At 35.3% G+C, this 15,748-nt stretch overlaps 2 protein-coding genes and 1 long non-coding RNA gene across 3 annotated transcripts; 1 reads left to right on the plus strand and 2 right to left on the minus strand.

Moving 5' to 3' along the window:
- Positions 1-378: 378 nt before the first annotated feature.
- On the minus strand, positions 379-1,443 carry LOC148563179 (uncharacterized). The gene is made up of 2 exons (XR_015883240.1): positions 1,304-1,443; positions 379-749 (listed from the first exon to the last, which is right to left on the minus strand). It is a non-coding gene; the product is annotated as an uncharacterized LOC148563179 (long non-coding RNA).
- On the plus strand, positions 1,216-9,187 carry UBP17 (ubiquitin-specific protease 17). The gene is made up of 12 exons (XM_016345561.3): positions 1,216-2,003; positions 2,438-2,586; positions 2,665-3,407; positions 3,514-3,602; positions 5,859-5,944; positions 6,034-6,196; positions 6,320-6,434; positions 6,546-6,703; positions 7,329-7,413; positions 7,533-7,745; positions 8,336-8,397; positions 8,488-9,187. Exons 1-12 carry the CDS (start codon positions 1,693-1,695, stop codon positions 9,116-9,118), a joined length of 2,805 nt encoding a protein of 934 aa, XP_016201047.1. The 5' UTR covers positions 1,216-1,692; the 3' UTR covers positions 9,119-9,187.
- Positions 9,188-9,782: 595 nt separating this feature from the next.
- Positions 9,783-12,396, minus strand: LOC107639898 (transcription factor bHLH131). The gene is made up of 3 exons (XM_021122705.2): positions 10,868-12,396; positions 10,577-10,783; positions 9,783-10,232 (listed from the first exon to the last, which is right to left on the minus strand). The coding sequence occupies exons 1-3, from the start codon at positions 10,883-10,885 to the stop codon at positions 9,783-9,785; spliced, it is 675 nt and encodes a 224-aa protein (XP_020978364.1). The 5' UTR covers positions 10,886-12,396.
- Positions 12,397-15,748: the final 3,352 nt, after the last annotated feature.

Consider the following 15,748-nt stretch of genomic DNA (forward strand, 5'->3'; position numbering starts at 1 on the left):
ATTACAAAAAATAAAAAAATAGTAACGGACTAATATTTTTATTTACATTTACGTTAATGTTAACTAATTTTCTATTTGTTCACTAAAATTATTAATTTCCCAATATTTTTTCCAAAAGTAAAGAGTAAAGACAAGAGAAGAGTATATAACCATGCGAGCAGGAATCTAATCTAATCTGCAAAATTCAGAGAGGTGGCAACGAATCTACACGTGTTCAGCACTTCTCTTTTTATCACCATGCCAACTATTTATTTCATTGGATGAAAAAAATATACATGTTAATTATTAGTTTATCACATTCATTCAGATAAAGCTGTTTACTATTGATATTATTTTGTACAGTAAGAGGTAAAATAGGCAAAGAAACATAGCGATGGATTTGAATAAAAAAGGGAAGGGGTAATTGTACAAAACTGTACGTTTCCCCAATGGTACTATTGATTGAAACGTTACGTACTTTATGATAACATATTTCTCCTTTTCAATTATTAACAAGTAGCAACCACCTAAACAAAACCAAAGAAATTGGTTCAATGATTCTTACTCATTCGAGAAAGAGCCAGTTGTTGTAACACACTCATTAGCATTAAGAAACACCATATGCCAATTGCCAAAGCTAACATTATTATCTAATTCCGAGCGTGCTGTTATTGCAAATTAAAATAAGCAGTGATGTGAGATTCCACCATACCATTCCTATCACAACGTACAATAAGGTTCCACCTTCTTTAGCTATCATCCAATTCCCCCTTCAACTCAACAATTATTATGTTAACTTCCATTCAGATGCGTAAACGACTACAACTCACACAGTAATAGTAACATGATAAACATCATCATTTATATGCATTCAAAATTTTCACATTCAAAACAATAATTACATATCATCAATTAAAATCGGTTTTACAAATTTCCCCTTTTAAGAAAAATAAAAAAACTCATTCAACACATTAAAATGAGTTATTACAATAGAGAACTAAAATAGACACTAAAATACTCAACAACATATTCTAGCTATTACCAGTATAAACTATTCTTATACAGGCTGTAAAAATTAAATTTGGCATTTAAGTATTTTTCCTTTTGAAAAAAAAAATTTAGAATATTTACCATCAAATATAATAATTAATAATTTCTAAATAATATTGGACAAAATTGGCCGTGATTATTCTATTTTTAAGTGAAAATAAATATAATAATTAAACATGTTAAATCATTTTTTAACAAAGTAATAAGATGGTATAGTAGAGAGAGAAGGGGAAGGATGGAAAGAAGTAGAAAAAGGTGAAGAAACGGCAAGTACCGGAAGAGAGGACAAACGACAAACGAGATCGCGTTCTCCTACATTCTCCGATTCCACATCCGCATTGCACTCTCAAAAAAAAGAAAGAAAGGAGAATCGATTTCAGAGCCCTGCAAAAACAACAAAAAAAGGGGGGCACAAAACCCACACACACACGACACAGACACCGCACAATCCGAGATGCTCATTCTCTCTCCAGCTCACCAACTCAACTTTACCATTTTGCCCTTCCCGGTACCTCCTCTTTTCCGCCGCCGACACTTGCCGCGTTACTGATCCCTTCCACGCCCTGGCAACCCATCTATGCGAAACAAAACCGTCGCAATCGTTTGGATGCTGTGTTCCGGGATTGTCCTTGGTGCAGGATAAGAAGAAATACAGAGAGAGAGATGGTGGTGGCGGGAATCCTAGGGTTTCAGGGAGTCGTGTATGCGGTATTGCTGTTAGGTTTTGTTTTGATTAGGCAGGCATGGAGGAATGCGGAGGCGAAGAAGGAGGAGATCGCGAGGTTGGTGGAGGATGCAGCAATTGCTGACATGGTCGCTGCTTCAACTGATTATTACTCCTCCTCCTCCTCCACCACCACTGCCACGTCGATTCCGGTTCCGGTGTCGGTGCCCAACTCGAGGTGGCACCAGTGTGTGGTGTGTTACACTCCCACTACCATGCGCTGCGCTCAGTGCAAGTCTGTTAGATACTGGTTCGTTTTTTTCGTTTTTCTTCTTAGCTTGCACACTTAGAAAGTGTCATTTTTTGTGGGGAGAACATTGTTAATTTATTATATATATATATATTAATTTTAAATTTGTTTTTAAGTTTTCTGAGTTAAATTGAAATTTCGTGGTAACTGGTTTGGGGCTTGACTTGTCCAATCTTTGCTGAAACTTGTAGCTTGTGATTTTGACAATGGTTTGTGGACATAGTTCATTCCTTTTCTCAGTGACACGTCATAAACACGCGAAACTATTTTTTTTTTCTTTTTAAATAAATTAAGCTACTCTTTGTTTATAAATATCATGAAGAAGAAAAATTCAATCAATTTTAGTTCTTCAAACCACTTGTTGGTACGTTACCAAGCTTGTTAATTGTTTTCCATTTGTCATTTGTGGTTTTGACACGCATGCTTTCTTGTAGCTCGGGTAAGTGTCAAATTATTCACTGGAGGCACGGTCACAAGGATGAATGCTGTCCTCCGGTTGCCACCGTGCAGCTGAATGAGGAACCTGTTTCTCACAGGGCAGCAGTATCAGATTCAGAATCGGAAACACATTCCGGTATTCATGGTAATGATTTAATTGGAAGGTGCGACATGTTATTTTGTGCATCATGTATGGTATATGATCTAGTTAGATTCTTTGCAGAAATGAAAGGAACACATGCTGGTATAGCATCTGCCCGTCACTCATATTCCGGTGCTAATCCTTCTGTTTCTGCAAGGGAGTCTTTTGATGGTGCTTCTCGCATCAGATTGGCAAAACCTGTTGGCAACAGTACCACCGAGGATACATGTGTTTCTTCTTCTCATATCAATGAGAGTGTGTCAACCCCTACATTGCCGGTAGAGTCTAAAAATTCTGTAAATACAGAAGTTAAGGATTCTGGTTCAAGTAAAAGAAGCAAGACAAATTCTAGTAATAGTGCTGGTGAGAATGTCTCTAAGTCAAAGCCCTCCAAAACTAGGTCTGATGTATACCGTGATGTGGTGTCAAATTCTAGTGGCCATGAACACCGGAGAAGAGTTGCTACAATTGAAAAATCAGTAGCAGATACTAAGTGCAGAAACGTGTCTTCCTTGAATAGTTGTAGTACAGATTTTGTAGCTGATCATGATTTGGTAGAAGAATCACATTTGTCCAAGCACAAAGAAGCACGAAAATCATCATCTAGTTCTGCTGATCTACTATCCTCAACTACCAAGGGTGATTTGGCATCACATTCCAAGTCTTCCAAAAGTGATAATTATCACACACTGCCTGCCAAAAGTGCTATACCTAATCTTCCACTAAATGTTCGTAATGGTTTAAAAACATCAATGCAGAAGGTTGTCCAGCAGTTTAGAGGCTCAAAAGAGTCAAGATCTGATCTCGTATCTGTTGAAAATGAGGTTGGGAATATGTGTTGGCTCAGTTCTTCAGAACGTAACTATTACTAAGGTTTTTATCATTACTAACTTTGTCTGTGTTTATGTTCAAATTGTATGTTTTTGGCAGGTGGCCTTTCCTTATGAATTATTTTCGGAACTTTACTGCTATGACAAGGTGAAACTATTCCCCTTTGGCCTCACAAACTGCGGTAACAGGTATTGTAGAGATCTTCTCCTTTACATTGATTAGTATGTTATGTTATATGCTAAGAAAATATTGTGGTGACTGGTTGGATAAAGGGAGGGAGAAAAGTCTGATATTTTTGTAATTTTGGTTGACATTTGTTAATGCATAAGAAATGAGAGAAAGAGCTCATGTATTATATAAATTTCATCTAAAAAGGGTGTATGTATACATATAGCTATCAACTACTATCATAAATAAAAAGCTACTAACTCATGCTGACTTTCAGCACTCCCCTGCAAGCTTGAGTATATCGGTCATATGTACCAAGCTTGTTACATAAATAACTTATTCTGGGGCCTCTTGAAGCCTTAGTTAAGATTTTTGCCAATTGGTCATTTGAACTGAGGAAGCAAGTGGTGATACCTTCAATAGGTCCTTTTGTCTCTAGTAAAATGACATAAATCTCAATGTGTTTAGTCTTCTCTGAAAAACTGGATTAGAGGCAATATGCAAAGCTGCTTGATTGTCACATACAAGAGTCATAGACTCTATTTTCCCAAATTGGAGTTCTTCAAGAAGTTGCTTCAACCACATTAGTTAAGTTAATCCCACAGCACGATATTCTGCTTCAGCTCTTAGATTGTGTAACCACTTCTTGCTTTTCTTACTTTTTCAAGAAATAAGATTGCCACATATAAACACAGTAGTAGGAGGTGGAATTGTATCTATTGGACACCCTGCCCAATCGACATCACAAATCTTTGTATGACCCTTATCCTTGTAAAGAAGCCCTTCGCTTGGTGCTCATTTGACATATTTTAGGGTGTGAAGCATGGCATTCCAATGACTTTGACATGGAGAGCACCATGAATCTATCCTAAATTTGCAAACATAGGACCATCAATCTGTCAAGGGGCAACAACACGCATGAGGTTTTGACAATTCCCATAAAATCATTATGTATCATTAATGTAAAGTGCCTTTGCCTGTGTCCAAATAGCTTCACAAGTGCATGTGCAGGAAAAATCTGTTTAATTGAAGAATGGATTGTGTTCTTGATAAGGCTACAAAGTTGGGAATCAATCTTAATCCACTTCTGACAGTCATTGACAGTAATTTCTTCAGCCTTTTTGGTGAGATGTTTTGCATAATCCTAGCTAGTTAGCCACACACTTGATATCAGAGGTCCAAGAATCATAATTATTTCCATCAAGTTTGTCAATGGTAATAGGTACACTAACATAACTAGTGAAAGTAGGGTTTTCATTCTTGGAACCACTAGCACCGGCATCAATAGCAGAAGTAGCAGTAGCCATCGAGACCAGAAAGAAAACAAAGAAATAGTAAGCAATAGAAAGGAAGAACACGTCCTGGTGCGAAAACAGGAAATGATACAGCTACAGATGAAAAATGGTTGAATGAGAAAAACACAATCAATTCTGGAAAGAGGATTACTAGGCGAGCACGGCATTGCAATTGACGGCGGATGCACCTTTAGGTGCTGGAGGAAGTCACTGAGAGAATTTGTACGTCAAAGAAAAGAGGCATGTGGTGATGTGGCTTGTTAGAGGTGCTTCTGTTGACAGGGTTGGACGCTGCAGAATAAGGCAAAGATAACCATGTGATTGTTGGTCGGATTGCTCGATGGCACACAGTGGCGGCGCTAGAACTGTTCTAACGGTGATTGACAGCAGCCAGAATGTCTTGGGCTGCCAAAGAGAAGAACACGTCAGGAAATGTTCTAATGGCTGGAAGGACACATGGTTCTGGAAAAAAAATTTTCCCAAGAGGATATTGGATTCTCTTGGTGCACAATGAGTTTTCTCTTTAGGATCTAGATACCACATTAATGCATAATGAAAGAGCTCATGTTATATGATTTCATCTAAAAGGGTGTATATATACATATAGCTATCAACTACTATCATAAATACAAAGCTACTATTATACTAACACCAACTACATGCTGACTTTCAACAAGATCTTATGTTTCTAGATTTTCTTCTTTTCCCCCTAAATGTCCTCATGGAGCATGGGTAGAGAAGCAAATTGGAGTATGATACTTGTGCTAAAAGAAAATTACAATTTGAGTAGGTCTTTTTGAGAGAATATGATCAAAGTGTTAGCTGGCTAAACATTTTTACTAGGATTCAGTGCTGGTTTTAATTGTGTTTTGGTAGTTAAAGGGGTATAAATCCACTACTTGTTTGTGTTGGAAATTTTTTCTCTCTTTGTTTAGAAGTGTTTGCCTTGTTGCTAATGCATTTTGAATAAATCTCCTGCAGCTGTTATGCTAATGCAGTGCTCCAATGCCTGGCATATACTCGACCTCTAACTTCTTATCTTTTTCAAGGCTTCCATACAAAAAAATGCAAGTTCCTCTCAATAATAACTTTATTATTCAACTTGTTCAATTATTATGAGCTTTTAGTTTATTGAATTGTTACACTATTTCACTAGGTCAGAAGAAGGGATGGTGTTTTATCTGCGAGTTTGAGTATTTGATTCAGAAGGCAAAGGAAGGGAACTCTCCACTTTCTCCAATAGGGATATTATCTAAAATACACAAGATTGGTAGCCATTTTGGACATGGAAGGGAGGAAGATGCCCATGAATTTTTGAGGTGAGCCAAATGATTGCTGAAACTGATTCTTAGCCGATGCTTTCTCAGATTCTCATACTAAAAAAAGTAGTTGTCACTTTTGTATATCAAGTTGATAAACACGATAAAATTCTCAACTGATAGGTGTGCAGTTGATACAATGCAAGCAATTTGCCTTAAGGAAGCTGGCATTTCAAGTCCTTTGGCAGAAGAAACAACTCTTATTGGGTATACTTTTGGAGGTTATCTACGATCTAAGGTTGTTTTCAATTTGACAGTTTAGTTTAGTTTATGTTTTCCACCTTTGTTGAGGGAGATTATTTAACCTATGTAATATTTTGTAATATAATCTTTTGGCTTTCACTTGCAGATAAAGTGCTTAAGGTGCCTGGGGAAATCTGAGAGGTATGAGAGAATGATGGATCTGACTGTTGAGATCGATGGAGATATTGGAACTTTGGAGGATGCTCTACGACAATTTACAGCACCTGAAATTTTGGATAAAGACAATAAGTATAATTGCAGCAGGTATGTTAATTTATTCCCAACCATTACATCTATTTAGGCTTTTATTATGCTTCAGTTGTTGTAATGTTTCAAAACCTTTCTTGCCCCTTACTAGTATAATTCATTTTATATAAAGCTGCATGAGGGTTCATAAGTAATAAATGAATGGTGCGTGGTGACATAAACCTGGTGAAAGGTTATACTTTCAGGCTTTATTGGCAGTAAACCAAATTGAACATGAATATTTTACAATGAGAATCATCTATGGCGTCATACTTATTGTGACTTAAATGAATAGTCTTTTGATGTTCTCTTAATCCATAGATTCTCAGATATAATGTTACTACAACGAGGAAAAATGAGAAGTTTGCACAAAACACTTCTAGGTAAAGAATGTGATGGGTGTATGGGACTTCATGAATGGGCTGAACTATTCTGTTTGACAAATTTATTTGATGATCTTAGGAACTTTGTTGGATTTTCTTCAAAATTGATCATGCTTTGCAAGTGTAATTTAATTGAACAAGTTATTTAATGACAATCATAATTCTGCCCATAAATATGATGACAAATTTATTAAAGACTCTGCTTTAGGCTCCATTCACACTATGTAAATCTAAGGTTTTTATTTTTGCCCATTTTCCAGATGTAAATCCTATGAGAAAGCCAAGAAGAAGTTGACAGTATTGGAGGCACCAAATATTCTTACAATTGTATTAAAACGATTTCAGGTACATCTCCAATATTAAATTTTGAAGTTTTACATGTTTTCTCTGTATTCTTTTCTGCTATCGTAATTTGATTTTCATATTATATATTCTCATGGATATTACACTTGCTGGTTTGGCAGTCTGGAAATTTTGAGAAGTTAAATAAGTCAGTTCAGTTCCCTGAAGTCTTGAATATGACACCATATATGAGTGGAACGAAAGATAAATCTCCATTGTACAGCCTTTATGCAGTGGTTGTCCATTTGGATACCATGAATACTGCTTTTTCGGGCCACTATATTTGCTATGTGAAGAATATTCAAGGAGAATGGTTCAGGACTAATGACAGTAAGGTGCAATATTTTTTTATGGACATACCTTTCTTGTGCTTGAATGCCTCCTTTTACATTATTGAATTGGTTAGATTATATAAATGGCATCATTTGATTTTTTGGTTTTCATACTGTCTTTCTAGTGACATCATGCCCTTTTCTTATGCACAATGATACAATATTAGAATGATAGGTAGATAGATAGGAGGTTGGTCCTTACTCCTCATTTTTTAGTATGTTATGGAAAGATAACGTATTTTGGTATGAAGTATTTAACATATTTGGTATATACTGTGTCATGAGTGAAAAGGAGTTAATTCCTAGATGCTACCCGATAAAGCTTGTTTTTGAAGCATTAATATAATGCATCATAGAATATTATTAGAATACAGTTGTAAAGCTACTTGTGCCTTTTGTTCTTCAAATTCAGATGTAAAGAAGTACCAAAATCATTTCAGGAAATTTCCATGATCCATTGAAACAATATTTCCCGTAATTGTAGGTTATAGCATTAATTCATATTCCATTGATGGTATCGAATATGTGCATACTTCATGTGAGAGCTGTGTTTCTGCATGTAAACTGAGGATAGCTTGTGTGCTTCTATGTAGGTAGAACCTGTTGAACTGTCAAGAGTCCTAGCAGAAAGGGCATACATGCTTCTTTATGCAAGGTAATACACCTGTGGAGTTCCATGTATTATTTCTTTGTTGGATATGTTCCGTAATAACATTGTTTTATGATTTTTTTTAAAAATCTTTAGGCACTCTCCAAAACCTCGAGGTTTGGTTAGTAGCACTACAATCTCTCCAAAGTTCAAGAGGAGGAACTTGGAAGCCATTCCTTCTACTTCTAAGACGAGATCAAGTACCACGGCTCCAAGTGCCGACTCGAGCTCCCTACAACAAAAGCATGGCAAGCACCCTTCTTGGAGCGTTCTTGATGATTCCTTAAGCAATGACTTTGCATATCCAGAAGAATGGAGATTCCACTATGGGATGGATTCTTCAAGTGAAAGTTCTTCTCTCTTCAGCTCTTCTGATGCAAGTTCTTGTAGTACTTCAAGTATTAAGGACTCAGCCAGTTCTGCTGACTTCTCAGATTACATATTTGGTGATGTGGGATCCAATTGGTATAACAACCAGGGACTTTCATCTAACTCCTATGATAACTTATCTACAGAATTCTTAGTAGATAGTGATGCTAATAGGAGGCACCGGCAAGACCCAGAGTTAGAGAATAAAGCAGTTTTGTATGCTAACAAAAACAGAAATCATAGTGGCAGTAGGGTTTTTGACCTTAAAAGATTTGTCACTATTAACCATCGAGACAAAAGTTCTAGTACACATGTGAAAAGAACTAGTAGAGATGCATCAGCTCAAACGTTTTATTGAGTTTGAGTTGATATAGAAGCAATTATCTTGTATTTTTGGTATAGAGAAAAAAAATCATTATTTCGCCAATAGTTGTAGAATGAAGATGCTAATCTCTAATTGCTTGTCAAATGATTTATAAAAATTAAGAAAAAACTATATACCGATTTTACAAAACAAACAATCAAGAAAATGCTGTTATATTGTTGCTTACACTGACTTTATTTATTATTTTAAATTTTATTTTATGTGAAGGCTATCTAAGATGCTTATTCAATACAATTAACGAAGATTGAAAGAGTAGGTGATTAATAGTTGCACTCTCTTTTTTTTATTATTAACAATTTTGCATACTCAGTCTATATAGACTAGTTCATATTACAAATTAAGAAAGTAACATGGTTAGAACTTGCATATGTAACAACATCATGACAAACCTACCTAATCTTAGCAATGGGCCTAGAGTCAATTATTCTCTAAACCTAGAAAACTTATTAGCCCTTGTCAACTATAATCCCTATATATAGACATTTACTCTTGCCATTTTATAATGTAAATCACTTTAACTTTGTTTTGGTACAAAGTGAAAGTGATTTATTTATCTTTAGAATGGAGAGAGTAAATAAATAATCTATCATCATTAGAAGTCCAAGTCAAGGTTATATAACACAGTAACACACAACAATTATTGAGTAAAACGCCTCTTTTTAGGGACTGGCCTTTGCATGAGAGTACTGAGTGTCCTCTTGAGAATCTCTTCACCTTTACGATCACCATTGGAATCTTTGACCCACAACACAACCCTAGTTCTTCCTCCAACATTCACCATCTCAGCCTTTACAACCTTGGCTTCCACTGACCCCATTGCCTTTGCTATTGTTGACATCAATCCTGGCTTATCCTCACAACTCAATGTAGCCTTCATTAGACCCTCTTCATGTTTTAGACTCCACTTGTCTTCCCAACTAGGAAACACATCATCATTTCTTGGGCTACAAGCTTCTTGCATTTTCTTCTGGTTAGTAACCTTATTCATTTCCTTCTTTGAGCTACTAGAAGCTTCCTGTGGAATACTATTTTTTCTCAAATTTTTAACTATTTCAATAGTAGTTGTCAATAATGATGCCTTGTCCGTCTGTTAGTTGATAACACAAAATCTATAGTTAGCAAGCTTATCACAAAATTATGTAGCTGAAAAAATTATTTATGAGAAAGGCAAAAATTCACTCGATGTACCCAAAAGAATTATTTGTTTAAAAAAAAAGTCCAAAAAAATAAATAATTTTGTCAGTAATATATTTTTTTGTAGACAACTTAAGAGTTTGATTTTTCTTTTATTATTAATAATTTTGTCATCAACATCTTTTGTAAATAATTTTGATAATAGAAACGTGAGACAGAAAAAGTAAAATTATTTATAATCTCTTATGTTAAGAGTAAACAAAAAGTGCCTTGCATAATATATAAAGTACTACACACTTTTGTTTTATTTTGGAAGAGGTTTTTGAGGGCCTCATATTGAGTGTTGATTCTCATCCTGCGTCTCTTTTCTGCTTGACTGTGTTTTACAGCTGCTTGTTTTTTGTCCGCTGCCTTTGATCTTGGCTTTGTGAATATGTAATCATATGGTGTTATTGAAGAACTCCTTAGAATTTGAGCTCCAGAGTAATAGTGATTTCGAACTCGCTGCATGCCCATGTTCTTCTAAATATTTTACCAAAATAGAACAAAGAAAATAACACTTCGAATTTGATAATAAACAAACCTCACCTGTGTTAACGGTACCATAATTCTGACTTAATTCTGAAAGGTGTAAGATACAATTGCCACAAATCAATGAAGGTTGGAGGTTTCTACCCTTGTTGCAACAGGAGGAGTTGATTGCAAATGCAAGCTATATATAGAAATAAATTATGCAAGGAAAACTTCCATCTAATTATAGCGAATCCGAGATTAATTATAACATCAACATTTTAAAGAAGCAGATTCCGAACTTTACTCCAAAATCCTGGTCATAAATTACTTGATTTGCACCCGCCTTCATCCTATACATTTTAATTTACCTGCCTTTTTTTTAAATTTTTTTCAAAAAAAAAAAATGTGTGTTTATTAGTCCAAGTGAAATAAGGCAATAATAGTTTGGATTTAACTTCTATTGTGGCTTAGTGTTGTTGGCACTATAGGGTGCTTGATGTCACAGCATGCATGAAAATTGAAAAACATTGTGAGATACAACAGAAAAATTTTAGAACAGTATACTGCTATAAACTCTGGATTATAAAGCACATATGGAAAAATTTGAGGTATCGGTGTTAGGTCGGACACGAGATGATACTGGCACTCTGGCAGAGATGGAGGCGGGTGCTTGTGCTGCCTCCTCATTCATGCGTTTTTTTTTTTAATCAAAGTTGAATTAATTACCAAATAACTCCACTAATTCTCGAATCTTCCTTTATTGATTGAGATATAATTAAATTCATTTAATTAATGCCAATTAATACAATATATTTCAAAAGATGCCGATAGATTTATTAGAATAGAATAGAATACGAATCTACCAAAATAAACTAAAATAAGGAGAATAACAATGCAGTGTAATTCCCTTTTCATTTATATTCTGTCACACAAAGCTATTTCTTCCCTGTGCTCCATCATTTACATAATCAAAAGGCTTACTAGCAGAGATCTGACACTTATGTTTAGCTTTATCAGTTTTGAGTAAGCACAATAGAGGACTTGACTAAATTAGTATCCTAAAAAATTGACTTAGGTAAAAGGAAATTTCAGTAGACACAACAGACTCAACAAAATTCTGAATCACAAATAACAAATGTTCTTAAGGCCATACTGCACCATCAAAATAAATACTAGGGGAAAGAATACAGCAGGATGATATTTTCAGGCAAACAAAGAACTACAAATCAATAATACTTGGAAGAAAATCTCGGAAAAAAATACACATATCCCAAGAGCATATAACGTAAAGTGACTAAAATGAAAGATCAACGAGACCTAAAAAATATATAAATTCTGAATCAAACATAAAAGATGGTGAAAAGAATGTGGATTCCGTTGAACTAAATCTACACACATTTGGCTTAACAAATTTGTTTGACTAACCTAGAAGAAAGGAACTCACTGTAAATACAGTTTATGAGGTGAGTTCAATTCAGTGATACTACTCATATACATGTCCTTGCTATTCCTAGAACATATATAGTAAGCAACAATGCTCCCAGAAACATGAAGGAGAGAGAACCAACCGAATCTTGTAGAAGCTCTCAGTTTCAATTCATAAGAGACCTCCTTTGCAACCAAGCCAGAAGAGAGAAAAAATCAAGTACCCCTACTTTCAAAAAATCAGGTAGTCTTGCACAATGCACATACAGAAAAACCAATTCATTCAAAGAACATACTGACCATAATCAGCAAGGCGACTAATGCTTTAGATTTTTGTATTTTTTTTTTCATTTCAATTTCAGAAAGGGGCATTACAAAAATGGTAACATATACACGAATGCAATGCCTCCTAGTCAAAAACTATACTAAGTTCCTCTTTTCAGATTTTTTCTTTTGGGAACCTACGAGAAGCTGTGCACAAAACTAACAATAAAAGAACACTATATGCTGCCGCCTACACAGTGCTCCTACAACTGCATAAATAAACAAGGCAAAGGTGCCAAATTACCTCTCTTCCTTGCATAATCAGTCGCCAAAGCGAACGCCAACAAAGATATCACCATCATCCCCTTGTGTAAACTCCAATTCACCACTGTCGTCACCTGCATCCATATTCAAACCTAAATCATTATCAGCATCAAGAAACACTCCTTGCTGCTTCCTCATCATCCTGTTCCCAACCATCTTCTTTGCTACAGTCTTCACTCTCATACTCCCCTTCCCATTGTTGTTATTCCCAGTATTATTATAGCTATTCCAACGCAAATCCACCCTTCCATTGTTGACATTCCCCTGAAGATCCATCCCATCATTCCCCACATCATTACCCTTTCCAAAAACATTATCTTCATCATCATCAGAGATATACACAAAATTTTCTTCATTCAAGTTCTTATTTTCCGGCTTCTCCAAAACCTCGTAGTATCTCAATGGCACACTCGCGTTGCACTTATAATACTCCCTCCTCTCCCCCTGAACCACCACCGTCTCCTCCCTTACCGGAGGCTTCACCGGCACGCCCTGAAACACTTTCTGGCAACCGTCACACCTCAAAGCACAATCCTCGTACGCCTTCTCGTACAAGTACATTTTCCAGCAGTACGGGCACACCGTCCAGAAAGTGCCCCACATGAGCGGCGGCTGCTGCTGTGGCTGGGGCTGCTGTGTTGGCGGTTGCTGCGGCTGAGGTTGCTGCTGCGGCAACAGTTCACTCGCGATTTCGAGGTCGTAAATTTGGCGCCTTTGGGGGTCAGCGAGAATGTGCCAAGCCTCGGCGAGGCACGTGAGGGCTTCATCTGAGAGAGGGAAGGTGTTGGTGTTGGTGTCTAAGAGGAGTGCAAGCTTCTTGAACTGCTGCCGAGGGAGGGAGAGATCGCAGGCGAAGTCGGAGGAGCTGAGCTGGAGGAGGGAGTACCAGTCCCGGCTGTGAGCGGCGGAGAGGACGTCGGAGATGGCGATGATTTGGTGGGCGACAGTGTGGTGGGAGGGTGGGAGGCGGAGGGCGAAGTCGCGGGCGGTGGAGAAGCGGCGGTGGGAGAGCATGGCGGTGCATGCAGCGATTAGGGTTTCAGCATTGGAGTCCCCCGGAGGAGGAGGAGGAGGAGGGGGAGGGAATGCGTTCATGTTTGGGAATTTGTGAGTGTTTGCAGAAATTTGGGGATTTAGGGTCCGAAGAAGAGATTTGGTGGGAGAAGGGTGTTTTGGTAATTTGATGTGGCGTGTTTGCTTTGTAGGAAAGTGAAAATGTGCCTTGGTTTATATAGGTGCGTTGTTGTGTACTGTTATGGTAATAAACGATGTCAACGCTGGTTGACTCTACAGGGCCTATCAGTCATCAGTGATTCAGTGTATATACCCCTTGGACTTTGTATTCTATCCTTGACTGCCTCCCCAATTTGAGGATCTAAATAAATACACCTTTTTAGAAATTAAATTCATGAGGGAAAAAAACTAAATTACATCTAAGGCCGTGTTTGTTTTTTTGAGAATTGGACAAGATATTGAGAATAGGACATAAAAAATAGAAATATAAAATTTTATGTTTTTATATTCTATTTGGTGATAAATTAGAATAAATTATAAAGATTTAATTTAGTTCATTTTTTTCATCCAAAAAATTTGAGAAAAAAAATATAATAATAAAAAATATAATTATAAAAAATTAACAAGAATAATAAAAAAAAATAAAAAATAAGTTATGTCCATTGTTAGTGTTTCTATATCCTTTCTGTTAAGATGGACACAAAATACACTAATTCAGTATTTTTAGACACAATATCTTTGTTTATGTCTCATCTATCAAACACGATTTTATATTTCTGTGTCCCTGTCTTAATGTCCCATCTCTATAAACAAATACAACCTAAATGGTTTAGCAATTATTAGAATTAATAACATTTTTTTCTCTATTTATTATATTGAAGTAATTGAACAGTTATGCATACCAATTACCAACTGTTTCTTTTTCTTGCAATCTATTGACCGATAATATAGAAATTTTAAATATTGTTATGGCATAGAAATTAGTTTCTTAATTTTATTTGTTCTTACCTTATCACTTATTTTCCCGGATTAGTGTACTAATGTTTGCTACTACGCGGCAAATACAAGTATCGAGGGTCTCAAACCTACGTTTTAAAGTGGTTAATTTTGAAGTAATATTAGATTAAAGTAAGTTAAAAATAATCTCTATATAAAAAATATAAAACAAAGACTAACTTTTTAAATTTTTTAAGCATTCGATCTAGTGAAAATACTAAAAAAAATTTATTTATCCTCTCAACCAATATCCTTAGAACAATCTTTAGTCAAATTTTCAAACTAAAGATAAAATATACTTGTTCTTTTTAATATTTATGATTTTGTTTAATTTTGTTTAATTTTGTTAACATTTTTTATTCATTTAATTTTATTTTTAATATTTTTAATGTGTCAAAATTATTTCTGAATATTTTTTATTGTCTTTAACATGTTAGATGAAATTAACATCTAAAAATAATGGGCACAAATAAAAAACATTAAAGACAACATTAAATAAATTAAATTTTAAAGATATTTAAAAAATAACAAATATTAAGAATAAAAAAATACTTTATTCAAAAATTAAAAAGACAAATACTTTTACAAAATACTATTTAGCCAATAATTCTTATATATTAATCAGTCTTTATAATCTAAAAATCAATTATATTAATTTCATATATCCACTTTCTAAGTTTAGTTAATTAACTTGTAAATCAGATTTAATTACTGACTTAATTTCATATATTCATTCCTAAAATCTCTCTCATTGGTAACTACTCTTACTCTTCGTAAACACCCATAATAATCGTTTCTAGCCTTTCACTGTTTTTAGTTTTTAGCCTATCACTTTTGTTCTCCCGTAATCCTCTTGAACGGCATTTCTATTTTTCTTATCCAAAAAAGAAAATGGTTAATGAATACAAATATTTTGTTTCGTTTCTCCATCTC

The sequence above is a fragment of the Arachis ipaensis genome, chromosome B5 (assembly GCF_059453495.1).
Source record: "Arachis ipaensis isolate K30076 ecotype BB chromosome B5, ASM5945349v1, whole genome shotgun sequence".
NCBI lineage: Eukaryota > Viridiplantae > Streptophyta > Magnoliopsida > Fabales > Fabaceae > Arachis > Arachis ipaensis.

Excerpts from the sequence above, each read along its gene's own strand:
- LOC107639898 (XM_021122705.2), bottom strand. Across the intron at positions 10,233-10,576 it reads TCTTCCAAAATAAAACAAAA|ACGGACAAGGCATCATTATT; the intron begins GTGTGTAGTACT and ends ATCAACTAACAG.
- UBP17 (XM_016345561.3), top strand. The coding sequence starts at position 1,693 with ATGGTGGTGGCGGGAATCCTAGGGTTTCAGGGAGTCGTGTATGCGGTA. Across the intron at positions 2,004-2,437 it reads TGCAAGTCTGTTAGATACTG|CTCGGGTAAGTGTCAAATTA; the intron begins GTTCGTTTTTTT and ends GCTTTCTTGTAG. Across the intron at positions 3,408-3,513 it reads TCGTATCTGTTGAAAATGAG|GTGGCCTTTCCTTATGAATT; the intron begins GTTGGGAATATG and ends TGTTTTTGGCAG.